We start from the raw sequence: 24,651 nt of genomic DNA, 5'->3' as shown, positions 1-24,651 counted from the left end.
GCTCGGTGGTCACGGCCATTGCCGGGCCACACTCGTTTGTTGCTTTCAGACGATGAATACCGTCGTAGGTCAAATGAGCCCACGGTGACCCGGAATTTCTCGCCATTGACCCCTTGTTCTGCTCGCCTGCCTGCCATGCCTCAACAACAACCCTCAAGCTTGCCTCCCATCCACAGCTTACGCTCCTGCCCAGGCCCAGCGCAAACCGCCGTCCTCGACCTCCTCTTCGAGCCCAGCCCCGCCCTCCACTCCACCCTTGTCCCCGTCCTACAAGCTGCCGGCCACGGCTCCTACCGGGAACTCATCGACGCATGCCATGTCCAGCTCCGGTCCCTCGCCAACTCCTCGGGCGCCTCCCACGCTACATCGCCGACGCTCCTGTCCGTCCTCGGATCGCATCCTCGCCTGGGCGAGAAAAAAGTCGACTCGGCCCAGTCGGTCGCCGAGCAGGCCAACCTCGGCGGCGAGGGCGAAGAGTTGGCTGCGCTGAATAGGGAGTACGAGGATCGGTTTCCCGGGCTGCGCTACGTCGTCTTCGTCAATGGCCGGGCTCGGCCTGAGATTATGCGTGACATGAGGGCTCGAATGGATAGGGGCGACTACGCATTGGAGGTCGATGCGGCGCTTCAGGTAGGGCGTGCTATGACCCTTCTGAGCCCCTGTCGTTGACGCGGGTACTAATGGACTAGGCCATGTGCGATATCGCAAAGGATCGAGCTTCCAAGCTTCCTGTGCAAGACAAGGAATGAAAGTAGAAGTCGCGCAGTGGACATGGTTGGGTCGGCTACTGGTTCATCTCATTCTATTTCATAGTCATACCTGTCTGGCCCAGCGAGCTGCCTGACAGTATTTGAATCATTCGCCTCGAGATTGCTCCCTTCCTCTAGCCGTTCCATCCACATCAGGAACATGACGAATTCCATCTCTTCTGTTATCCCGCAATTCCCAAGATCAAGGAGATCCAAGACTCATATGGCTCAGAGTGTCCTGTGCATCAGTCGCGCATCGTGAGCCGATCAGCTGCTGCAACAATCACCACCAAAGGAAGTCAGGTATTCATGCCCCGTATTTGTAGTTTCTGCGCCCATGAGATGTCTTTCTTCCGAGGAATCAAGCACTGTCACGAGCCGTTAGCTTTACGTGCGCCCTGTCTCGGATGCTTTACTTACCGCGAAGTGTAAGACTGATATTCAATCGCCTGTTCCCGGCGCAATACCCCAGAGGCACGGGATGGCTTAGGGTGACGTCGTCTTTGAGCGTCTTCACCCATGAAGCCGCGGGGTTTCTAGCGCGGATGGTGGCTGCTTCGTTCCCTCACGCATACAAATATTATGAGGTCTCCATGCCAGCTCAGAATGATCCATCACCGGGCTACCCAGGGCACTTCTTTGAGCCCCTCGGCATCTCCCCCACGTTGGTCTGGGCCGCCAGCACAACGTGGCCGAACCTTGCCGAGTAGCACACCGAAATTGCAGTACAGATCTCGGGGCTCCTCGGAGGCGTCATGAAAGCCCTGGTCACTGTGGTTCGAGAAAGAAAAGCCATCTTGGCCGAAGTCATCGTGGACACTAGTGAAGAGTCGGTCTTCGGATGCGAGCGGTGGAGCATCGGAAAGAAGCGAGGTGATTGTGTCGATTGCGGCCAATCTCAGTCCCGTAGGGAGCGGAGTGGGCTGACTTTGCAGCTCCGGCAGCGTCTTCTCAGGAGGAGGAAGCGGTCTTTCTCTCGACGGGCAAAGACGGTCGGGCCGCTTGGCGATGAGACGGCGCCCCGCACCTGCGTCCGACGGTCCCGGGCCGAGCATCCTGCCTCCTGGCTCGTACCTCGACCTTGACTGAAACCAAGATGCCCGAGGCGTGGGGTCCAGGGTGTCCAAGCTGGCGTCTGGCCTGCCCGGCCTCAAAATTGGCGGTCCTCTGAGTTCCATGCGTTCTCGCATGCGGTTCACGACAGAGAGGCGCAGAAACGAGGTTGCGGGCAAGTGCGGCAGCCTTGGCTGGGCGGAAACGGTCGCCTCCTTGGCAGACCGACTGGCGGTGGCTTTTGTGTCGGTGCGGACGTGGATGTGCGAGGCCGGCTGCGCGTAGGGTCTCGAGAGCGGGCTGGTGACGAGGTGGAGTCGAAGGCGGCGTTTCTTTGAGCTCAAGGCGGCCGTGTTGGGGCCATCGACGTCAAGGTCGTGGCGACGACGCTTGAGTCCGGTATGTGGGTTGAGGAGAGACGCTATAGGGAGGAATTGAGATGGCTTGGCTCGACGGGGGGACGAGACAGGCGCCGTGGGCGGACGGGGGGAGCAAGAGCGGCGAGTGGCCGCCTTTGGTTCCCAGCCCCTGGTGTCCCAGGAGTGCGAATGGTGCGTGTCGTTTCCGAGCAGCTGCTTCGAGGAGGCGAGTAAGGGGCCCTGGGCCTTTGCCATGGTTGGGCCCGTTTGCAGGACGTCAGGTCTCGGGGCTGGACCGAGAAGGGTGCGAAGGCGCCATTTGCAGGAGAAGTCCTGGGGATGCTGGCGGCTTGCTTGGACCTCGAGAGCCATTTCGGTTGGGCCGCCGCGAGGGCGACGTCGGCTCTTGTCCGACCCTCTTACGGCGAGCGAGGGCAGTCGTGCACGCAGGTAGCAGGTAGGTATGCGGGGGGGAAGCAGTGGAATCTCGAGCAAGCGAGGAGGCGCTCGGGACAGGCGAGGATGAGTGAGGGGTGGGGGTATTTTTATTCGATTTTCTTTGGCACCAGGCTCTCAAAGATGAAATGGGTCGCACGGCAATGTAGCCGTCATGGTGGAACAAGAGTGGTAAAAAAGCAACCCGACGACGTTATATAGCGGCGGTGTATGGAGCAGCGAGTCGAACTAAGCGAGTCAGATGTCCGTTGGGTCCCTGCCGCGCTCAAGCGGGTCAGAAACAGAGAGCAGCGAGCAGGGATGGGCTGCAGGCGAAATCGGACACACACAAGACAGGGATGTCACACGGGGATGAGGGAGGGGGCGTGCGAGTGGGGGAGAGGGAAAAGTGGGTGTGGAGGGTGAATGGAGAAAAGGGGGAGGTGAGAGAGAGATGGAGATGGGGAGATGAGATGGAAGAAACGACGGGGAGGGACGGGGAGAGAAGGCAGGCAGACAGGCAGACGGACGGACGGACGGACGGACAGACAGACAGACAGACAGACAGACAGGCAGGCAGGCAGGCAGGCAAGCAAGCAGGCAGGCAAGCAAGCAGGCAGGCAAGCAAGCAGGCAGGCAAGCAAGCAGGCAGGCAAGCAAGCAGGCAGGCAGGCAGGCAGGCAGGCAGACAGGCAGACAGGAAGACACACAGAGCAAGGATGGCAGAAACCTGAAAGGGGTGACGGAGGGAGACACGTCGAAGCATGGGATGAGGCTTCGGAGCGCCAATGAGGCGACTTTGTGCTAATGCACAGCGTAGCCGTTCCGGGCGAGTGGTACAAAGCCACATGGCCAGTGACACACCCTGCTGTCGGGACAGCAGCGAAGGGTGTGTGTTTCGTGTGCACGGTCGAAAAGACGAGGTCGCACATTTTTGTTTTCGAGATGAGGGGTCTCGCATTCGACATCACGTGGGGCACTTGCGTGTGTGCCTGCCAGCTCATGTACAGTCAGGTATGTACAGTATGTACAGTAGGTACAGTGGGCGCCGGCGTCGGCGGTACCGGCATCCGAGTACAGAATACAGCACAGTACAGTCGCAGTCTCAACAAGCCTGGCACACATTGCGGCGCTGCAGACTGCAAATATAGCATGCGCAGCAGGGGCCAGATCTGGGCAAAGCAAGGCGGGTCGGACCCGGAGTCGAGTGCCGGCCAGTCTGTGCAGTTCGTCCCTTGGGTGATTCATCACGTCCCCTGGGGCCAGCACGCGTCCATGCATCGGCCTTGGCACTGCGGGCCGAGCCCCACGCAGCTTTTCTAGCACCCTTGGAATGAACCGGGGTGGGGCCCATCAGTTCCAAGACAAGAGCTCGTCATCCTGCACTACTACCTGTACTACCTTGGACTACCCACTAAGTACTAGGTAGGTAGTAGGCTAGTAGTGCCTTGGGTAGGTAGGTACCTGAGGGCGCTATACAGCACAGTAGTTACCTAGTACCTGCCATCATGGTATGGGTCCTTTGGCAAGGCGCCGTGACAGCCCAGCCCGTCGATGCCGCAGACCAAGCACGCCGACCAAGCACGCAGACCAAGCACGCAGAGAGGAACTACCTGGGTACTTGGTGTACTACCTACCTAGGTACCCAGTAATTAGCACCCCATTCATTCCCGGCCCACGCGCCCGGCTGCTGAGACCCAATGGAAACGAGGCGACTCGAGCAGATTGTCGTCGTCCATGCACCCACCCAAGTCAATCATGTTCCAAACCACCAACGCCCCCACCGGCCCATCCATGCCCATGCATTGCATCCACCACCAACTCCCTGCCCGATGGCTTTTCTTTTGGCGCACATTTCTGCATGTTGGCCGCGTCTTTTCCTCCTCCCTTTTTTCCTTTCTTTTTTGCTTATCCTCTGCCCACCACTTCCCCCGCCTGTCCGCGCACGGCGCATCACAACGGCCTTCCCTGCTCCCCCGTCAGGTTCGGATCGCCCTGATGAAGCATTCAGCCCGTGTGTGCCAGGCTAAGTAAGGCAGGCCACCCTTGCCCCCTTGTTATCCGCGACAAGCAAGTGGAGGGGGGCAGAAAACGACGGCGCATGGAATACGGAGTATATCCCAGGAATATTGAAAGCATCCACTTGACTAACTACCTCACCACCAGTCTTTAAAAAATGGTCGCCCTCTCCCCCCTATTTTCTTCCTACACACGGCATACCCGGCTGGCCAACCGTCAAGAAGCAGGCCATCACGTGCAGTGTAGTTGGCACGCACAGGGGTGGCGTCTGCTTCGATGTCGTACAAAGAAGCAACAACACAACACACACACACACACACACACACACACACCCCTCCCCTCTTCACCCACCTCACCCACCTCACTCACCCACCTCACACTCACCCACCTCACACTCACCCACCTCACTCACCCACCTCACCCACCCCCAGACACGTACAGACAGTACAGTACATGCATGCAGCATCCCACAGCCCGTTTGTTGCAGCAGCCGCCATTATCATCAACATGCAGCACGCACATGCACGTCCGGAACAGCTACACACAGACCTGCCTGCATACGTCGCAACCTTTGGGCGCTGACGATCCATCGGTAACCCTTCACCTCGAATGCCCGTCCGTCACCTGACGGCACATTGGGCAAACACATCACCTACTGTATATCACACCCGAGCTCGCTGTCTCGTCCGGATAAAGCCCTCCGCATACATTACTGAGGCATATACCATCATCATGCTCGTGTTCGCCCATGCATCACCGCCGTGACACTGCATCTCCTCTTGACAAGTCCGGGGCCGAGTCTCGTTGCATTATCTGCATTATCGCCAGCCTCCGCCTCTGCACATGTACAGTCGTGTAAGCCATGATATATGCGTGGCGTTTCCATGTCTTCCGTCCCTCATCCGTCCCTTCCTACCCTTGCAACCCGCCATGCAAAGCCATCTGCGCCCGGCTGAGACGCCACACGTCTCCCGCCGTTGCCTCGTAGCCACTGTGCATATGTACATGCCGTGTCCCGCGCACATGCATCGGCACCCCGTCCCTCGTATCGGCCCCTTCAGGCGGCTGCTGTCGTGTTCGCCCCCAGCGAGCTATCCGCGGCCGGCCTCGTCCCGACGTCGAATATCCCGTTGCGCCACCCACCCCTCCCGGACTCAAACACCCTCTGCTCGGCCTCGCGCCCCTCGTCGTCCCACAGCTTCACCAGGCTGCCTGGCGCGTACCGCCCCCGGAACACGCCCCGCCCGGGCCGCACCCCCGCCCTGGCCTCCAAATCGGGGTCCGGTGCAGGCGTGAGCCGAGCGGCCACGGCTCGCACAAACGTCACGAGGCTCTCCGGGTCCGCGATGCGCGTCGCCCGCAGCCGCTCGCGCGCATACAGCAACTCGCGGTTCAGCGTGCGCAGGCCCTCGTCGACGGCCGCCGCAATCTGGCCCTCGAGCGCCTTTCTCACCAGCGGCCGGATCAGCGGCTTGAAGAGCCACGCCAGGCAGGAAAACTTGGATTGGCTCAACGTGTAGTTGAGGTGGTGGATGCGGACGCCCACCCGCCGGAGCGAAACAATCTGGTCGATGCGGTCCCGCCCAATCTCAATGTCGAGTGCAATGTCGATGCCCCGCTCGTCGAGGTAAAAGCTGACGAGACCCTCATCCACCGTCCTGAGCAAGCCCGAGTGCAGACGCACCCAGTACCCGACATCGGCCGCCGCAAGGGATAAGCCGGCGATCCTGACTTTGAGCTGAGTAGTCATGGACGATGTCGTCTGGAAGCGAGCCTTGCGGACTTCAATGTCATTGTGCGTCGAGACTTGCAGCCTGTAGGGGAGAAAGGAGCTGTGGTTGACAGTCTTGCCGGGCTCCAGCACGAGGTTCTCCAGCAGCAGATCCACGTCAGGCGTGGACACCTCGAGACGAGGCACCGGCAAGTGCTGCACACCCTGAACAAGCAGAGGGATAAAGACATTGATGGAGTCGTCAACGAGCTGACTGTTGGTGTACTGCCCGCTGGGCGAGAGTATCTGCGCGATCCGAGTCGAGGTGCGGAACAGTTTCTCAATGTCCTCGTCGTCGCGCACCGAGCGTATTGCCGAGTGGAGGTTCTTGAGGAGTCCGTCCAGGCTCTCGCCCATGGAGGACCTCGACGCAACCTCCCTGGCTCTGGCGCGCAGCTGCTTGAGCCGCTCCTCGGCGTTGTCGAAAAAGTCGGGCTCGGTGAGCATCTCCTGGACCAGGTTGGCCAGCTCCTTGGCCAGTTTGTCAAAGTCCGGGTCCGACCGACCGGCATCCACCACGTCCTTGAATGACTTTTCCACCTGACCCCATTGCTCGCGGTCGCCAAAGGTGGTGAGGAACTGCCAGAAGTTGTCGACGGCCTTGTCGGCGTCCCGGCTGGCCCCGACCTCGTCCTCGACAGCGTGGACGGCGTCGGACGTCAGCCGCGTGTAAGCTACGAGATAACGCTGCAGAAGCAGCGACAGCGTCGACGCCGACTCGGAGTAGTCGGGGCGCTTTCGCAGCTTGAGGACGGCTTGCTTCAGGCGGTGGATGAGAGCCTGCTGCTCGTCTCCCTTGACATGCTCAGCCAGGCTGTGGCCAGCCTCGCCGACCACCTCTGCAGCACCAGACGAAACAACTTGGGCGACTTGTCGTACTTGACCCTCGAGCTCTTGGTCCGACGGGGCCGTCTCGGTGCCTCCGTCTGGGTGTTTGAGGCTCTCGGTGGCTTCCTCGGACGGCTTCAGCTGGTCGCCCGCCTTGCGTGAGACATCAGCGAGCGTAAAGGCCGCGTCTCTGAAGACTTCCCTCCCGATGGTGCTCAGGTCGGCGAGGAAGAGGCGGAATTCCGAGTTGGTGAGCAGCAGGGAGCCAATGGTCTTGAGGCTGGCGACAGTGGCAGAGGCGTCTGCCTTGGCCTTGGACGCGGCGGCCCTGGCGCCAATATCTCCGACGTCAATGTCCAGACGGGCCTTGGCCATGTACCAGATGAAATCCTGGACCTGGTCGTGCGGGTTCTTGTGCTCCAGCAGGTCGATGAGCTGCGTGATCCACAGCTTGGTGGAGCTGACGAGGGCGCGGCCAGAGGTGCTGAGGTCGGAGACGTCCGGGTTGAGCAGGTTGGCGGACAGGAGACTGCGCAGGTGGACAATGGCCTGCTCGTTGGAAGGCATGTAGCCCTGGGACATGGCCCGCAGCATCTGGTACGAGTGAATCTTCTCATGGAGGCGGGCTTGGCGCGGGGTGTCGTCATGGTACTGGGGCAGAAGCGGCTCGCGCTCGCCGTGGTCGTGGCGGCGCGACTTGCCGAAGCCCAAGCACGAGAGCATGGTGCCGTCTGGATTGAGGTCAGTGGATGGATTGGACTGGGCTGGGCGTCATTGTCGGGAAACGCTGGTCCTCGCGAGCTGGGCGGGCAGGTTGGCTGGGTGCAGTGGTATTTATGGCTGGCCTGAAATGGGAAGCTTGCACTGCGCTGTAGGCGGCCATGACGTCGCTAGTATCACCCGGCGTCGTGTGCCGGAGTCTTTGTCCCGCCTTGCGCGTCGGCACCGCAGCCTCAGCCGTCGGAATCAAGATTTTGCTGCCCATGGCTGCATTCACGCATGCACATGGGCGTTTGCAGGACTGTGGCTTCTCGGCCTGTGCGATGCGCAGGGCCAATGGACAGAGTGCCCTCTTTGGCCCGAGACACTGAAGCTTCCATGGTTCACGCCATGCGACCTCACCTCTTGGGTCGTTGATCCGGGGAAGGTGGAACGAGACAAGGCCTTTCCTGATCGAGCTGCTGATGCAGGATTACGAAGAGTCAGAGGGAGAGCGAGTCCGGCTGAAACACTGACAGAGCCGGAAGAAAGGTGTTTTATCCCTTGCAAAGCCATGGAAACAGCCTGAATCGCTTCCACGCCCCCTGGCCTCGGCGCGGACCCTTGTGTAGAGTACGTAGTACTTGTGGCTCAGGCCAGACTCAGGCTCACGGACTGCCGAGGACGTTAGCGCGTGGGGAACGTGCCGAGGCTCCCACTCACCCACCTGCCATGCAGCTTACCGTATGTAAATCGTAAGGAAGAGTCAATAAAGTGTACTGTACGGGTACTGTATCTACCTATCTTTCCTTACCTACCTACCTAGGTATGTAAGTAGCCACTCAACCCCCGTCACCTGCTCACCATCGACGTGGCACTTGGTCCAAATGGCACACAAAGCACCCGTCGACAAACACCTCACAGATGACGGGTGCGTCTCCGAATCGCCTTTTCCCGAGGCCATGCTAACCCGCGCCACCGCCAGGCTGCACAACGGCGCAGACGCCCCGGCTCGCGAGTGGCCGCGCATGGCCTTCGACGAGGCCATGGCCATGACGCCGCTCCCCCCGGCTGCCCATGTCAAGAGGTTCATCAGTCGCCAGCCCGCATGGAAGCCCGGCGCACAACTGCCGTGGGATGCTGTGTTTCGAAACGTCGACGGGCCCCGTCCCAGGTTCATGGGTGCCGGTGCCTTTGGCGGCCACGTCTACGCTCAGGCGCCCTTGGCTGCGGCGAGGGCCCTGGAGCAAGAGGGCAGCAGCAACGTCGAGGCTGAGGGGAAGCTCGGCATCCATGTGAGCGAGGCCAGGTTGTTTCTGCAGAAAGGGGACACTGACGCTGCTGGCTAGACCATCCAAGGCGTCTTTACATCCCCTGGGCTGCAAGATAGGCCTTTTGTCTACGAAGTGTCCCCTATCTCCTCTGGCCGGTCGTTTGCTGCGTGCCAAGTGAATGCTCGGCAGCCAAAGCAGCCATCCGAGAAGCCATCCGGGCCCTTTCCTGCGTCCGATGCCGACCTCGGCCTCAATGGCATCTGCTTCAGCTGCATCACCACCTTTAAGAGGTCACGGTCCACGCCCGACGAGGTGCAGGCGCCGCGATCTGCCCAGCAACGCTACGCCGACATACTCTCGTCGAGAGCCCCGGCTCAGTGGGCCGTGAGCCCGCAGATCGACCTGGACGTGGTCAAGCAGCTCTTCCCCAACGGAGGCGCGGGCGCCTTTCCCATCCTCGCCATGCACAAGGTGGGCATGGAAGCGTACAACGCCGGGAAGCCAGCCGCCGAGCGCCGGGAGCTGATATGCTACCGACTCCTCAAGCCACTGCCCAAGGAGGATGTCAACGCGCACATTGTGTGCCACGCTTTCGAGGCGGACCGCAACGGCTTGCTCATGATTGCCAACCACCTCGGCTACGGCCACAGCCTAGGCAAGGCGGCCAGCCTGACGTACTCGTTCTACGTCCACGTCAACCCGGAGGAGGCGGTCATGGACGGCGACGGTTGGTGGCTGCAGGAGATTGGCTGGCCGCGGGTCAGCGCAGGGCGATGCATGATGGAGAGCAAGCTATGGAGTCCCGAGGGGAAGCACGTTGCGAGCGGCTACCAGGATGGCATTGTGCTGCCGGGGCAGCAAGACCAGCCCAGGCTGTGAGGTGCAGGGGCTTGGCAGCGACATGTGCAGCGTGTTGCAAAGTGTAAGAGGAAAAGGCGAGGTAGAAGCGATGAAATCATACCTGGAGAGGGACAGAAAAGTGCAATGTCCATCTACTTGACATGGATGCCTCTGCTTAGGCACGAGGCAGTATACCCAATTCTCGTGCGGTTGCAAAGCAGCAAACAGGGCCTGTGGGCTGCTCGTGGGCCTCGTGGGCGGAGGAGAAGAGCAAACAATCCTCGACCCTGCACACCAAGCTTGTCCTCTTCCTCTTCACCGCCCCTTGCTTCCAACTTCTCAGATACCCCCTCCATACCCCCTCCATACTCCCTCCATAACCCCTCCGCCGGTCGAATATTGCCGCTGCATGCACCATAAACCATTTGCAGTTCCCGCAGCAATAAATCAAACCACGATTTCGTCGCCCACGCGTCACTCACCTCCTCCGACAACCTGCCTCGAAACAAGACTCGTGCCGGTGACAGGAGCAGTGATAGTCTCCGACAAATAGGTCGACGCCTCTGCCGAGCGAGCATGGCGTCTTCACGGCAGCCGTTTGACGGGCCTGCAGAAGCGCGTCGAGGCACCGGCGCGGCAACGAACCAGGTGAGTCGCGGCCCTGCAAGCCCTATTCTCCTTTCCTCTCCTAGCTTCCCGCTTCAAGCACACTTGTGCTATTCCGAGAGAGGTTAAGATGGGCGAGCTATCCCGGTCGATATTCCCCCTCCTACTACGTACTTCCTTAAGATGCATTAAGCTAGTTATATGCGCGCTATTTAAAGCGCTTACGAGCCCACTCTCGCTGACTTTTCAACGCGTCACAGGCACATGGCGAGCTACAACTTGGCCAGGCGCCAGCTTCGTCAAGCTCTCCATCCCTTGGGGCCCGGGACCAGATGCAGTCCGAACGCGGGCTGATGCGCACGCTGCAGACCTCCTTCGACGCCGTCTACGAGCTAAGCCAGGACCGCACCCACTATGTTAAGCCGGCGACTCTGCGCGGCACGCCCGTCGCCAAGATAACCGAGGATTCGCCGTACTGGATCCCCGCCTGGGAGTCGTTGGATGCCTTTCTGGCTAAGGAGGGCGAGGAGGAGGCCCTTAAACAGCAGTATAGAGCCCGCCACAACATAGACCCTGACAATAAGGGCGTCCAGAAACGGGGCAAGTTCCACCAGGACAACATGTCCAAGTATCACAAGATACGCGAAATCTTTGGCCCTGATAGCGACTACCACCCGAACCAGCTCGTCTCCAAACACCATCTCCCCGTTCAAGGCCTCTGCCACAAGGAGCTCATGTACCGTCTCGCCTGCAAGATCTCTGATCTTCGCGTCCTGCAGGCCAGGGGCATCCTGGCCATGGATCCGTGGGACTTTATTCGCTGGCGCGTTGGCCTCAAAATCCAGGAACGCCTGCATCTTCCGGGCCAAAGGGCCATTTCCTTCATCCGCACAATCGTCTACAAGCTTTGCGACGAGAACCAGGCTGGCTCCAATCCGTACGGAGACCCAATCATGAGGGAGGCGGCCATCCTTGCGGCCAGGTATCAGAACCGCCTCGGCAGCTACAAGACGCACAAGCAGCATGCGAGCAGCGCCCCCAACAATCCCACAACGACGCTGGCGAGAATCAACAGCGCAGGCCGGCAGGCTGCTCCGCCAGCACAGCCCAGACCTCGGCTGCAGTCTGGCGCCGCCCAAGCCGCAGAAGAGGCCCGCCGGGAGAGGCGTGCCAGACTCGCGGCCCAGCCAAGCACGTACCAAGGGGTGAATGCCTTTAGGGCGCAGATGCAGGAACGGATGGCGAAAAAGAATGGTGACGAGTGATGTTGGCGGCGCTGGTTCTGAAAAGTGGCACTTCTCGGTCACACATAGGTTGATGGGAGGTCTGAGAGTTTGAGTTTGAGGATTGGCCTATATCAGCGTTCAGCATATACCCATTTAGTTTTCAGGCAAATTCACATCAAACAAGGCAAGGTATTCTGTTGGCGCCTTATAAATGAAGTTGTCGCAGATTTCACAGCCAGTCCTCACGTAGACTGCTCATGTTGTTGACGAGCATGTGTTCCGCAACAGCAGCCTTCCTTGGGACCGGCCACGGTGGGCAAATTCGTCGTCTGGCGTAGGTATGTAACAAAAAGCATCTCACCCACTACCTCCTCGTGAAATGCGAGGCTGAACTGTACCGCCTTAGGTAGTACAAGCCAAGGTATAAGGGAGTAGTATATGGTATTTGAGGGCATAGGAAGGAAGAAAGATAGCTCCCCCGAGAGCTTAGGAGAATAGCCCTATGCATACCTGAAGATATTCAGGCAAGGATCTAACTAGGCGCATAAGACAAGCTAGATCTTGTTGATTGGTATAGAATTGCAATAGCTCTAGGTTGGCCATGGCATAATCTATATGGGCATTCGTTGGCGGTATGCCCGTCGAGAAATAGCTACGGGGATTACATATGTTTCGTTCCCCTTTAACTTGACGCAGGCCGGGTATAACTTGACTCGCAAAGGAGAAGACTCTACCGAACAGTATCTTCGTCTTATTGATGTCTTGAACCACTTCCTGTTCCTGGCTTGGATCCGGGCATAGATAGAAGTCGAGTGATTGTCTGGTGACGACAACGCCATGAGACGGGTACCGGTCCTCTCTCCTGAGGGAGCTGACTGTTTTATAGGCGTCGTCCAGCCCACGGCAAGGACACGCCAGAAATTAAAGCATCCCATCAGCTGTCCCAGTCTGCATACGGTGCAACGCAGTCGAGTTAGTGACTCCCTCCAAGGCAAGCTGTGCTTGTTCTGCTCCTCCTGCCTTGAATGGATGAGGCTCCGAGTGCGCAGGCGGACTTAGGCTCGTCACCATTAAGCCTGGGGACCCTGAGGTCGGCCTTGGAGATCTTGTCGGAGTTCATTACGTTGCTGCAAAAGACTTGCCACTTCCTTAGCTTCTCTTAGCCGAGATATAGAGTCTACTACAGCCACTCTATAAAATCACCATACGATATTAAGGTTGGGCCGAGAAAGGACATTACGGCGAGCTATATGAAGCGATAATCAGAATAGAATGCTTATTTAGCTTCTTCGAGGAGCAAAAAGCTGATCTTCTCGCCGCCTGATAGCCCTGCTGACGAGCCACGGAATGCCTAAGCCTCGGCAACCACAGGTACGGCTTTCTAGTTCGTATTCGCTGGCCTCACATCATTTCACTATTAGCTTTCGCAGTATATAGTGCTCTACGAGCGAATTAGGGCCGCGAACACGAGAAACAGTTGTCAGAGTATATTGAAAAATGTTCAGGGCCACCCGCTATTGGCTAGACTTTCCCCTGCCTCTTTTCCATCTTGGATATTGACATCTACCGTGACATAAATTCCCTCTTGCTTTATAACCTGCTGCGGATTAAAGTGGTTGCTTCTTTATATCATAATCATCGCCATCGATATCGAGAATTTTGGAGTTCGATTCTAGGCTGATGCTGTCGGAGTCATAGCCGCCCTCTGTCTTCTGGTTGCGAACTTGTGCTCTAGGGTTGTTTGCGTCATCCTTTCGCAAGATGTACTTGTCGACCAGCGGTTTTACACCTGGAATGGATAGCGCAACCAATGTCGCACCAATCTCGGAGACCTCAATAATAAGAATAACCATGAACCCGAATTCTTCAGCAGTTTCTGACGTGCCTGTTTATATTGTCAATATGTGTTTCCTCTGCCACTCTTGCCAGGCTTTACTTACTACCCCTGACCCAGACCAGTCGAGCAATAGAAATGCCGACAACGCTGTATTATGCGATTAGAAACCTTGCCTGCCTCGTTGTTTATTGGAAATAGCCGGTACTCACGCTACTCCTGGCAAGAGAATGCATCCGAGCTGAATCTTCCGTTTTCGTGGCATGTCCAGGACCCTAATCATGGCTATTGGTATGCCGAAAAGCAAAAAGTCGCAAGTAAGCGAAATAACCGAGCTCGTGACATATACATCAACCCATTCTATGCATTGGTACTTGTCATTGTCCTCTGGCGTCATAGACGTCCAAAGCAGGGTAACCGGTCTGCAGTGGAAGATAATAAGGAGGATTTGCGCCAGATAGCCCGCAAAAAGGACGCTAAAGACTATTCTGATGGCGATAAGGAACTCCTTATGTAGGCCACAAATCCGGTAGTAGAATGCTAGACCGGAGACCCGGCATAGCAGAAGCGCTGTGCTATAGGTTAAGTGTGCGATAGAGTCGACAGTCATAAATCTGGCGTATGTTGCGTCGTCAAGTACGAAGTCCCTGTAGGCGGCATGTTTGGCGCCTCCTAGCCTAACAAGCTCCAGGCACAGGGCGGCGAAAGGGATAAAGGTTAACTGTTTCGTCAGTACTCGGTATTTGCGGTTTCGTCGGCTTCAAAGTAGCTTACCAACGACACGAGCGCTATTCCATCGTCGAGTCCGAGTCCGAAGCGTCTGACAACCAACTTTCTCGAGAGTAGCCGGCAAGTGACGACCGCGCATGTGAGGACAGTGATGATAATAATGCCAACGGTAGCCGGTACGTCTCGATTCGCTTCAAGGAACTCCACGGAAATATCGGCGGGAACAAAACCAGAAGCAATAGCTTCATTAATTTCAGAGTCGCTCATTCTCTTTGTTTTCGGCGCATCTCAGCACTGCAACCCATAGAGTGGGATTCAGCCAAGTGTTGGAGCCGAGGGTGACATGTGTTACCGTGTTGTTGGTCTTGGCGGGATATGCTTCTTAAAATACTTCGTCACGCCTTGCACTTTAGAGCAGTGGTGCAAGGCGTACAATCAGCCGAAGGCTGCAAGTCTGCTGTCAACGGTAAGGCAGGCCTGAAAATTCAAGAATCTACAGTCATGCATTCATTGCGTCATCTACGTCTTGGTAGCATCAAGTGGAGTTACGTAGCCCCTAACCGTTCTTATACGGATTCTGAGTGAGAACCTGCCAACTCCTAAACCTTTCCCTGAACTTTGTTGGGTCGGCGGCAGTGGTGTCCCCAGCACTACACGCGGTTGGCTCATCGAGTCCTCGGAAGAAAACCTCACTGTATGACGTTCCTGGAAACTTTCAGATGATGTAGGCTGGGCTTTAGGTATCTTTTGCTCGGGTTGTAAGCGAGCATCTCGGTCTGTTCTTTTCGCAGCAGGCCCGTCAGCGGAGGAAGGACGGACCGCGACCTCCTCAAAGTCTGGGTTATGCGTCTGGACCTGGAGTACTTCAATTGATCAGCATTGAACATCTTGTGGAGCGCGAGATAAAGCCAACATGATAGGCGCGCTTATTGCGGCAGCCCAAGCAGCTCTTGGTGTGCCCAGCCGACTTTCTTCTGCCGAGGAAGTCTTGCGCTGGTTTCTCCTCGCCACAGCGAATGCATACGATGGAAACCACGCCACCTTGAGACCCTCGATGAGGCATAGGGTTCACTGCGGTTGAAAGCAGCTGCGTACGATGGGTTTGTTGGCGACCCGCGATGCTCAGAGTAGCTCTGTGACATTCAGGGCAAGTGCAAAATTGGACCCACTTTTAGAAGGCCATCATCCAGTTGAGTTACGTTTTAGAAACCATACAACCAATCAGATGTCAGAAAACTTAACTGATCCCTGCTGCACCAAACCCTCATATTAGGGAAAACTTATTCGATTAATGTAAAGTCAGCCTACGGCTGAATTAGGGAAAACTTATTCGATTAATGTAAAGTCAGCCTACGGCTGAATTAGTTACCCGGATGAAGGCAGCTGACTACTCTTGCTACTTTTCGCGTTTTGGATTTGGCGTGAAAGGGTTTCGGCTTCGCGGACATCCGGACCACCCTCAGCTTCTTCTAAGAATCCAGACATGAAACGTCAAAAATGCGACAGCCCTCCTCACCCCTGGAGAGGTATCGCTGGAGGCATCCCTACCCGTTGTACAGGGCTGACCCTATCTCTCCGTTGCCGAACTGCGAACCATGTCATCCGGGCTTCTCGTCTCCGCCGCCCTAACAAAATCCCCCACTAGGTCGGTTTGATTGGGTTTATGAGCTCTGCGATGCGTTATTTGTATGTGCTTCCTCCTACTGTGTGGGGGGTTTTCGGCATGAATCGTGCGTGACTTGAAGAGCATTTCCGGGCCCTTCTATTTCGTAGCCTATGTACTCCTTCGGTCCAGCTGGTCTTCCCTTTTGCCATCTGTTCCCTTAACCCTCATTAAAGTCACGTAGATAAATTACCCTGTTGTCTAAGTGGGTAGTTCATACTTACCATAATGTGAAATTTTTGGGGAGAAAATTATTGATTACTTTCACTAGCAAGGCGAGCGTATGGAGCATCAGGTATGTAGATTGGGCAGTCATCAGCTTAGGCAGTTTCAGGTGGGAACTGGTTTGGTGGCACGAATTCCTTGGCAAATGATACGTATCGCATCTGTTCACTCCACCTATCTATCAGGGATACGCGTTTCCTCGGGCTTACTGATTCATGCTCCTTGGCTGTTTCTTCTGTTTGTCTACTCCGCAGTCTTTGCTGAACAGACGGATATTTTCCGCAGTACTGGCCAGCCCGTGCTCGTCGGCGCAGTGTGAGGCAATCGCCAAAAGGCTGGCCCGGCCCGTCCGGACGCAAGCTTGCAAGTCCAGCGGTGGCCGTTGTGTTTAGAGGTCCTCGACAGCGGTCTCTGATGGCAAGAACTGCCGGGACTTGATGACAAGTTGACAACGGGGGCATCCATCAGTCTCGACTCTGTGCGTAACTGCGTATTTCGTCTTCACCAAGCACAGACGGTTCACTGATCTTGCGCTGATATGAAGTCGCAACGCTGGATGTCTGGCCATCATGACTTGAACGACACAAACACATACAGTTGAGACGTGCTGTGTGACTGGCCATTGTGCGGTGTTTCGGAGAGAAGACGTTTGATGCTCCAGCCACGTCTCCTCGGCAAAGCTGGCAAAGCTCCAGCTCAAAAGTCACGTGACCACATCGATTGTCTCCACCGTGATTGGTCAATCCCCGTAGACTGCTCATTCAACCTCGAATCAGCCCATCCACCGCAAATCCATCGACGGCAACGTCTCACGCCTCGCGAGCTCGCCCGTCCTCACTGAAACCAACACCGTCATGTTTCTGCAACGTTCCGTCATCGCTGCGGCCCGCCGCGCCGCCGTCGCCCCCGCCGTCTCCCGCAGCTTCGCGACCTCCCTCATCCGTCGTGCGTTGTGCCTCCCGACACCTTCCTCCCCCATCGACTGACTAGCGCCCCAGGTGAAGCCGTCAAGGGTGGCCCGTCCACCCCGAACGAGCAGGCCGCTGCTCTCGCCGGCGTCGCGGAAAAGAAGATTGGTTCCTACAAAACCCTCAAGGGTGGGACAGCCCCTCCCCGGAGAACCCCGGCACCTCTGTCGCGGCCAACAAAAACATAGATTGCAAGAGCTGACGAGAGTCTGCGCTGCAGAGATCCAGGCCGAAGAAGATCTCTTTGGCCCTGGTGCCGCCCCCGGTACCGTTCCCACCGACCTCGAGCAGTCCACCGGTCTCGAGCGTCTGGAAATTCTCGGCAAGATGGAGGGCGTCGACATCTTCGACATGCGCCCGCTTGACGCCAGCCGGAAGGGAACCATGGACAACCCCATCAAGGTCCGTTCCGCCGGCGACGAGCAATTTGCCGGTTGCACCGGATATCCCGCCGACTCTCACGGTGTAAACTGGCTTGGTGTAGGTGTAGCAATGCGAATCCGCCGAGCTGAGAACTCTGGAGCTGATCACTCTGCCCTCTGCAGCTTACGCGCGAGCGCCCCATTGAGCGGTGCCCCGAGTGTGGTAGCGTCTACCAGATGGAGTACGTTGGGCCTCAGGATGACCATCACGGCCACCACCACGGCCCCGAGCTCGAGGAGCCCAAGACCTTTGCCGATTTTATCAAGCCCGAGTACCGCTACCAATGAGCGCTTCGGGCGATGGACAGCGCGAAACGAGCTTTGTATTACGCAACCAGATGCTGGAGCTATAGACTGAGGGGCGAACATGCGCCGAGAAGAGAGGTGTTGTAGATTACGGTGAACTGTTGCTCTCAATCCAGGCTCCAGCGGATTGGGTCTCTCCTTCCACCTCGACGTCTCGTCCACAGAGGCAGCCGGTGCAGTCGAATGCTACTCGGAACCGCCATCTTGACAGGTCCCTTTCTCCGAGATTATGTAGCCAGCGACGCGACAGTGGTCCTCTTCCAATCGTAGTACGGCCGGTCCTTTGGGCGGACGCGACGAGAGCGGTATTTACAAACAGCCGAGCGTAGCGGTCTCCGCGCCGCCACGAAGGCGCCGTCGGGCCTCTACACTGTACGGCCAAAGGTGGTGATAATGACACACGAGGCATCGTGACGGGCACGAGGTCCAGGGCGATCCAGTCTCAGCCTTCTCCTTCCTCTTGGTCAAAGCTGAGCTTGATCTTCTTGGTCTTCTTGCCAGCCTTTTTCCCGGTTGGTGGACCGAATTTCTGGCCGTCCTTTTTGGCTGGCTCTAGGTCGTTCTTTTGCGACGCACTGTCGGGAGCGTCACCGTCACCGCCTACCACCCTGCCGACCTTGCGCTTCCGCCCGCCAAAGGCAGACTTTGGTTCGGCGTCTCGCGCCTCGGCGGCGCCCTCCGGTTTGCTGCCCTCCCCCTCAGCAGCCGCTTCTGGGACCACGGCGCCGTCCCGGTCGAGCTGGACGCGCATTGCATTTCCCTGCTCGTCCACGACCAGCGGCACATCCTCCGCCTCTTCACTGCTGGACCGCTTCTTTGCGGAGCGGCGCTGGCCCGCCGCGAGAGGGTCGGGGCCCGAGGACGCGCCAGCTGCATGAGCGTGAAGGGCGGCGAGGAATGGCGGGAGCGAAGAGCTATATGACAAGTTTTTGGAGGTTATTTTTTGAGACATGGTGGTGCGCAGGGCAAGCGTGGTGGGCCGTATGTGTATGGACTATGGAGCAAGAAGCACGAGTATTGGGGGGTAATTATGGAGTTCACATTTATGGATGGATGACCCAAAGGGCCATGGCCGGGTGTTGGGAGTGAAGAAGGCTTGGCGGCGAAACTCCCTTTTGCCAAGCCAGGTACGGAGTACAGAGTACCTGAGTCCCGAGTCACGCCCATGTACCTAGGTACCTGTCCCCGCCGGCTTACTGACTGGTCGCCACCAGCACAAGCACAGGCTTTTTTTAAGGTACCTTACCTACGTACCTACCTTAACCTACCTTATGTCGGGTGGAGTGCATGTACAAGTGGGTACGTAGGTATCTGGTCTCCGCCCAAAGACCGAGGTACAGTACTTGCCCAAGGGAGCTGAGACAGTTTGGCCCAGGAGAAAATGCGACACAGAGAGAATCTGCGGCCCTCTCTCTCTCCCCCCTCCCTGGAGCCAGTCCCTTTTCTCGTGCATTACAATGCCCAAGTGCATGGCAGGGAGACACAAAAGAAAAGAAAAACCGAGCCTCTCCGCAAAAAGGCCAGTCGCGACAACTGGGATCATGCCGATATGCGATAAAATGGAGCTTTTTATAGGGCCCAATTATCTATACACCTCCTTTTATTAACTGTACACCAAAAAGTGGATCAACTGTGGCTGGGTCAGGCGCAGTGCCGATGCCGCTAATTTTGGTGCGCCCATTCCCGGCCGGCCAGCTGGCCAGTTCGTGATGCTTGCGTAACAACATCCTGTAACCGTAACTATCAGCAATACCATCAAAACTGAAGCTATTCGCACCGCGTTTTCTGCCCTTACGAGCCCGAATCATGGAGTCGCTTACGAAGACACTATTCCCGACCTTCCAGGCCGCGATGGAAGCCGCCGATACCGTTGCTGAGGCTGAGGGCTACGCCCTACACATTCGAACATCGAAGCGGGATAACGCTGGCCAACGCAAGTCTGCACTTGTTCGTTGTATCAAGGCCGGCCTACGAAAATCGGAAGGATAAAGCTGCTCATATCTCTCGTCGTCGCCTCAATACAGCAACCCAGAAAACAGACTGTGAATTTCGCCTCTCGTTGAAGGAAAAACGCGGTTACTGGACTATCTCTTATCTTCACGATGTTCACAATCATCGCCTTGTTGATGACCCGATGGTCTTTCCGAAGTACCGGGCGCTTGTTATCCAGAAGTATCGCGACGACATTATCCGGAAGTTTAATAACAATACCCGGCCGACCGATATTGCTGGCGAGCTTCGTGACCTGGTTCACGACGATCCTCGTTTAGCCGGTATCACGGCTCAAGACGTGAGTAACGCCTTGGCTAGGCACCGTCAGGAAGAACTAGCTGGCCGTACGCCTCTTCAGTTTCTCTACGACCGGCTAGATAAGTCCGACTTCTTTCATCGAGATAGTCGTGATCCCCAGGGCCGGCTAACTGGGCTATTTCTCGCGCCTCGTGCTACCTTCCATCGATGGCGTCAGCATCACGATGTCCTCGTCCTCGACTGTACCTACAAGACGAACCGATTCAATATGCCGTTATTGAATATCTGCGCGGCCACTCGAGATAACAAAACGTTCTCTATTGCCTCTATCTTCTTGAACGGCGAGACCGAGTCCCATTACTATTGGGCTATCTCGTTGCTGCTAGTCCTTTGCGAGAAGGAGTCGATCCCATTTCCAAGGGTCACTGTCACGGACCGAGATACTGCGTTGCTTAAGGCGTTAGATAGCTTTCGCGAGCTTCAAAACAGTACTAACCTTCTCTGCACGTGGCATATTAACCAGAATGTCGTTGCGAAATGCAAGCAATTTTTCCTAAGGCATCAAAAATCGGCAATCGAGTCGTACGGGCCCCGGCATTCCAAGCGTTTCTACAAGAGTGGAACGAGATCGTCAAGTCACAAGATGTGAATAGCTTCAACGAACGTTTACGCCAATTTGAGACACCAGGCCGCCACCCGCTTGCAGCTATACAATACTGTTGCAATACGTGGCTAACGCCTTGGAAGGAGAAGTTTGTATCTTGTTTCGTTAATCAATATCGCCACTTCGGGCGTACAACGACCTCGATCGTCGAGGGACTTCACTCTCATATGAAGAAGTTCCTTTGGTCCTGTACGGGCGATTTGACGACCGTTTTCCAACGATTCGAACGCTTCTGGGGCCATCAGGCTGCTCAGATCACAGCGATAGAGAATCGAAACCTCCACAAGATATCAACGTTCTCCCTACAGGCGCCGTATATGCCGATCCGCGAGCGAGTATCGTCATATGCGTTAAAGCTACTAATAGATGAGCATCGCAAGATCCTCTAGACCCCGAAGTCAACGGGCCAAACCGCCGCCAGGTCAATGTCCTTGTAATTGGGCTACTAGTCGAGGGCTACCGTGCTGCCATCGAATCTTCGAGTCTATCAACACCAATACCTCCCTTACACTCGACGACTTCGACCCATTTTGGTATATTCCGATCGATACAAGCGCTCAGGGCACAAGCCCTACTCGGGCACCATACGAGCCACAAGTTATCAGGGCTAAGGGCCGCCCCAAGGGCTCACTCAACCTCGAAGAGTCACGGCGGTCAAGATCAACGCGGCGGGATCCGTCACATCACGAGATCGCTGAACGGCATGAGCGGGCTGAGGCTATACGACTGCCTCTCCTCAACGGCACCAGCGGCGATGACGGGTACGGTAACGGCCGCGATGACTTCAACGGAACGAGGGCTGCGGCACATCGAGGAAAACGGCGATACGTACGAGGCAGGCACACGGATGCAACGGGCGTATCAACAAGCCGGGCGTCAAACGCCAGTCTCTGATGATGACGATCAGCCGGTACGGCGGGAGACCCAAGACTGCATCTTCGTCGCTGGCCTCACGGACGATGCCGCCCTTGAGGATGTATGGGATCAATTGGAATCACAGTTAGATGAAGCGGATCAGGCACGTAGTGCACTCGAAGAAGGAGGCCTGTTGTAAACACCAAAGAATAGTCTCATCAGCATAGAAAGCGCAGTACGAATAGCTTCAATTTTGGGTGCCTTATCGTTGAAGGAGAACTGTTACTACCTGGCTCTACTTATCGTAGAGAATGTGTGCATACAAATTGGCGGTATCGGCCCTCTTCGGCCGTCAGCCACAGTTAATCCACTTTTTGGGTGTACAGTTAATGAAAGTGGGTGGATAGATAACTTGGGCCTTTTTATAAATAATCTACAAAAAGAATATCCTCCGCAAGGCGTTGGCGCCAAAATGTCTCTGGCCCCGATTTTCCGGCGCCTTGATTGGCTGCCTGGGCGTGGATCCCGTTGGCGCGGGCTGGCCCAGTTGCGTGTCGGTGGCCTTTCGCTTCTCCCTCCTCCCCTGTCCAATAATGAAGGAAGCTTTCTCGTCGTCGTTAAGCGCCTTGCTGTTTCATCTTCTTCCCAACCGTCGACGAGCCTCAACACCGTCCATCTCGACCTGCCATCGCGACTCGTCGGGCGTGCCTTAGAAGCCTCGTCGCCCGCCTCTGCTCCAAGTCTCCGGCTGCGACGCGTCAAGTCGGCCGAAGAGACGACCCTGGTTCTGGGATCTGTTGTCCCTGTCGCTCGTTCAAACCATCCCCATCTTGCTTCGTCGTGTCCAGGAGCCAGAGACGCGACGCGCGCCGGGCTTAATTTTCGACTCCCAGCAGCCGACGCTCGCGCCCCTCGACTTCTGCTGGCTCTAGAATTTTTCCTAATATCCTTTGCCCCCCCCTCGACTCTAATACATTTTGCCTCGGTTTTCGCCCGGCCCCGACGACGGCCCACGGGAGCCATCGAGATTGACTGCCATCCTCCGAGCTTCACTTCCATCCCTGCCGCCGAGGCGGGTAGTCTTCACCATGGACCTCCTGAGGCGGGCTTCCAGAACCGCCCCATCGACAGCCCCGCTGCCGCTGCCGGCCCATGACGAGAAGCGAGGCTCATCGAGGCGAAAAGGCTTCGCGTCCAGGCTAGCCTTTTTCCGCAGGCCTTTGCGGCTGCGCGGCAACTCCACCGTCTCCGTGCCGCTCGGCGTCGTCATCGTATTTCCCCTGCTCGTCGTCATCCTCATCTTGGTGCTCTTTGTCAGGCACCCAAGCTCGCCGAGCAGGATATTGATGCCCGCTGGCGCTCCCCCCGCCATTCGGTGCGTCATCAGTACTCTCCTCTGGTCTCGAGACTGGCCACTAACCCATCTCTGTCCACAGCAAGATAAGCGAGAAGCACGACAAGGTCTTCGTCACAGGCTGCCTCGAGCCCGACACCAGCAAGCCTCGCGCCAATGCCGCCTTTGTCGTCCTCGCCAGAAATAAAGAGCTCGACGGCGTCATCCAGTCAATCAAGTCGGTCGAACGTCACTTCAACCGCTGGTACCACTACCCCTACGTCTTTCTCAACGATGGCGAGTTCGACGACCACTTCAAGGATACTATCCGCAACTATACCTCTGCCAACGTCGAGTTTGGCAAGGTTGGGCCGGAAATGTGGGGGTATCCGGATTGGATCGACCCCAAGGTCGCAAAGGAGGGTGTCGCCAAACAGGGAGACGCAGCCGTCATGTACGGAGGGTTGGAAAGCTACCACGCCATGTGTCGCTTTTACTCGGGGTAGGCAGTGGCGCTTCCATCTCAAGACTCTTGGGTTTGCTGACCTGGACGCAGTTTCTTCTACAACCACGAACTTTTGCTCAAGTACGAGTGGTACTGGCGAGTCGAGCCGGAAATCACCTACTTTTGCGACATCACCTAGTAAGCGGCATGAGCCAACCCTCGTCGTATCAGGGCCACTCACTGACGTCTGCAGCGATCCGTTCCTCAAAATGATCGAAGCAAACAAGACGTACGGCTTCACCATTGCTGTCAAGGAGCTCCGCGAGACGGTGCCCAACATCTTCCGCTACGCCTCGGCCTACAAGCGCCTCAACAACCTGACGTCCCAGGGTCTCTGGGAGATGTTTGTTGAGCCTCAGGAAACTGTCGAGGAGAAGCGCAAGGATGCCAATATCCCCGAGGAGCTTCTCCAGAATGACCCTAGCCGGAACGCCCTTCCCGACATCGATCCAGAGGCCATGGAGGGTGAAAAGTACAACATGTGCCATTTCTGGTCCAACTTTGAAATCGCACGCCTCAGCTGGTTCCGCAGCAAGGAGTACAACGACTTTTTCCAGATGATGGACCGCAGCGGAGGATTTTGGATGGAACGGGTCAGTCATCACCCTGTGGGATCAACAGCATAGGGGAACGCGTTGAGCTAACCTTGTCTCTCTAGTGGGGCGATGCGCCTATCCACTCGCTCGCCGCCGGCACTCTTCTGGCTCCCCGCGACATCCACTACTTCCGAGACTTTGGCTATAGGCATACCACCATCCAGCACTGCCCCGCGAATGCGCCGGCTCGCCAGTTGCCGCGTCAGCCATACCTGGAGACGACAACGGTCGACGAGAAGAAGCGAGTCGAAGAGGACCAGTACTGGGAGAACTGGGACGAAGTCAAGGAGAACGGCGTCGGCTGCCGCTGCAGATGCGACACGGACATTGTCGACGTTGAAGGCAAAGAAGGGTCCTGCCTGGCCGAATGGGTGGACGTTGCCGGCGGCTGGGCGAGTCCTTGAGAAGAGGCCGGCCCTTGAGACGAGGCAACTTGGGCACA

General features: G+C 56.9%; 8 protein-coding genes across 8 annotated transcripts; 5 read left to right on the top strand and 3 right to left on the bottom strand.

The window, feature by feature from the left end:
* Positions 1-135: 135 nt before the first annotated feature.
* HRG_07499 (OHCU decarboxylase domain-containing protein) lies at positions 136-749 on the top strand (the record flags this gene model as incomplete). The annotated part of the gene is made up of 2 exons (XM_044865970.1): positions 136-630; positions 690-749. The coding sequence occupies 2 exons, from the start codon at positions 136-138 to the stop codon at positions 747-749; spliced, it is 555 nt and encodes a 184-aa protein (XP_044718934.1).
* Positions 750-1,363: 614 nt separating this feature from the next.
* HRG_07498 (uncharacterized protein) lies at positions 1,364-2,533 on the bottom strand (the record flags this gene model as incomplete). Its single annotated transcript, XM_044865969.1, has 1 exon — positions 1,364-2,533. The coding sequence occupies one exon, from the start codon at positions 2,531-2,533 to the stop codon at positions 1,364-1,366; it is 1,170 nt and encodes a 389-aa protein (XP_044718933.1).
* A 3,139-nt stretch (positions 2,534-5,672) lies between these two features.
* HRG_07497 (Bactericidal permeability-increasing protein, alpha/beta domain) lies at positions 5,673-7,937 on the bottom strand (the record flags this gene model as incomplete). Its single annotated transcript, XM_044865968.1, has 1 exon — positions 5,673-7,937. The coding sequence occupies one exon, from the start codon at positions 7,935-7,937 to the stop codon at positions 5,673-5,675; it is 2,265 nt and encodes a 754-aa protein (XP_044718932.1).
* Positions 7,938-8,800: 863 nt separating this feature from the next.
* On the top strand, positions 8,801-10,066 carry HRG_07496 (thioesterase-like superfamily domain-containing protein; the record flags this gene model as incomplete). The annotated part of the gene is made up of 3 exons (XM_044865967.1): positions 8,801-8,844; positions 8,899-9,208; positions 9,263-10,066. The coding sequence occupies 3 exons, from the start codon at positions 8,801-8,803 to the stop codon at positions 10,064-10,066; spliced, it is 1,158 nt and encodes a 385-aa protein (XP_044718931.1).
* An 899-nt stretch (positions 10,067-10,965) lies between these two features.
* Positions 10,966-11,898, top strand: HRG_07495 (subunit IV of cytochrome c oxidase; the record flags this gene model as incomplete). The annotated part of the gene is made up of 2 exons (XM_044865966.1): positions 10,966-11,694; positions 11,740-11,898. The coding sequence occupies 2 exons, from the start codon at positions 10,966-10,968 to the stop codon at positions 11,896-11,898; spliced, it is 888 nt and encodes a 295-aa protein (XP_044718930.1).
* Positions 11,899-17,164: 5,266 nt separating this feature from the next.
* Positions 17,165-17,988, top strand: HRG_07494 (cytochrome c oxidase subunit vb domain-containing protein; the record flags this gene model as incomplete). The annotated part of the gene is made up of 4 exons (XM_044865965.1): positions 17,165-17,255; positions 17,309-17,407; positions 17,499-17,758; positions 17,824-17,988. 4 exons carry the CDS (start codon positions 17,165-17,167, stop codon positions 17,986-17,988), a joined length of 615 nt encoding a protein of 204 aa, XP_044718929.1.
* A 460-nt stretch (positions 17,989-18,448) lies between these two features.
* Positions 18,449-18,958, bottom strand: HRG_07493 (uncharacterized protein; the record flags this gene model as incomplete). The annotated part of the gene is made up of 1 exon (XM_044865964.1): positions 18,449-18,958. The coding sequence occupies one exon, from the start codon at positions 18,956-18,958 to the stop codon at positions 18,449-18,451; it is 510 nt and encodes a 169-aa protein (XP_044718928.1).
* A 3,905-nt stretch (positions 18,959-22,863) lies between these two features.
* Positions 22,864-24,613, top strand: HRG_07492 (glycolipid 2-alpha-mannosyltransferase domain-containing protein; the record flags this gene model as incomplete). Its single annotated transcript, XM_044865963.1, has 5 exons — positions 22,864-23,150; positions 23,212-23,610; positions 23,665-23,751; positions 23,807-24,206; positions 24,272-24,613. 5 exons carry the CDS (start codon positions 22,864-22,866, stop codon positions 24,611-24,613), a joined length of 1,515 nt encoding a protein of 504 aa, XP_044718927.1.
* Between the last annotated feature and the right edge of the window lie 38 nt (positions 24,614-24,651).

Source organism: Hirsutella rhossiliensis (genome assembly GCF_020360975.1).
Source record: "Hirsutella rhossiliensis strain HR02 chromosome Unknown scaffold00008, whole genome shotgun sequence".
NCBI lineage: Eukaryota > Fungi > Ascomycota > Sordariomycetes > Hypocreales > Ophiocordycipitaceae > Hirsutella > Hirsutella rhossiliensis.
This window is presented reverse-complemented; position numbering and strand designations above follow the sequence as displayed.